Consider the following 910-nt stretch of genomic DNA (forward strand, 5'->3'; position numbering starts at 1 on the left):
GGGGCCTGGCTGGGGGGGCACGGCAGCAGCTCCCCCAGCATTTCTGGGTGCACACCTGTGAGCTCTGGGGCCGGAAGGTGTCGCAGGCACCCCGTACCAGACCCCCTGTGATTTGCTTAGAGGAAAGATGTGAAACCAGCAGTGCTGGCTCAGCCCCCTCAGGGATTGCTCTTCCTTCTTTCCTAGCCAGGGGTTGTCCAGGTGGCTCCATGCTGGCTCCAGCCCCTGCTGGTGTGACCGGGTCTTCCAGGGCTGCCCCCCATCCATCCAGGGGGATAGAGGGGGTGTTGTGGTGGCAACCCTGCCCCCCAAAAAAAGCTGTAGACCACTGGGGATCAGCCTGGTGCTGTGATGGGCACCCTATTTTTGGGATATCTAGGGGTCTGTGCCACAGGGGGGCTCTGTGATCCCCCCAGTATGTGGGTTAGGCCACCCTCACCCTTTTCCTTTTGGAGGGCACCTGCTTTAGGGGTGTCCATGTGCTTGTGCCATTGGGGGCTACCTGCTGGGCTGTGGATCAGGGCACCCCACCATGACCCATCCTCCTCCGTTACAGGGGACACCCTGCCTGCTACAGGGACATCCACTTGTCCATGCCACACGGGGCTGCCTGGGGGCTGACATATCCCTCCCTGGCAGCCCCCATGACCCCCTTTCCCCTTTTGGAGGGCACCTGCTCTAGGGGTGTGTGCCACTGGGTGTTACCTGCTGGGCTGTGGATCAGGGCACCCCACCATGACCCATCCTCCTCCGTTACAGGGGAGACATCCACATGTCCATGCCACGTAGGGCTGCTTGGAGGCTGGCATGTCCCCCCACGGCAGCCCCCCGTGACCCCCTTTCCCCTTCTCCCTTGCAGGGGACCGGCTGCGGCAGACGGAGAACCGGGCGACGCGCTGCAAGGTGGAGC

At 63.2% G+C, this 910-nt stretch overlaps 1 protein-coding gene across 1 annotated transcript in view; it reads left to right on the forward strand.

Moving 5' to 3' along the window:
* Window positions 1-910, forward strand: part of MIDN (midnolin) — a gene marked incomplete at its 5' end in the record, with an annotated part of 17,874 nt that overhangs the window by 6,592 nt on the left and 10,372 nt on the right. Inside the window, 1 exon segment of the mRNA XM_031063270.1 lies at window positions 860-908. Within this exon segment, the coding sequence (XP_030919130.1) occupies window positions 860-908 (49 nt within the window).

Source organism: Geospiza fortis, unplaced genomic scaffold (assembly GCF_000277835.1).
Source record: "Geospiza fortis unplaced genomic scaffold, GeoFor_1.0 scaffold241, whole genome shotgun sequence".
In the NCBI taxonomy this organism is placed as follows: domain Eukaryota; kingdom Metazoa; phylum Chordata; class Aves; order Passeriformes; family Thraupidae; genus Geospiza; species Geospiza fortis.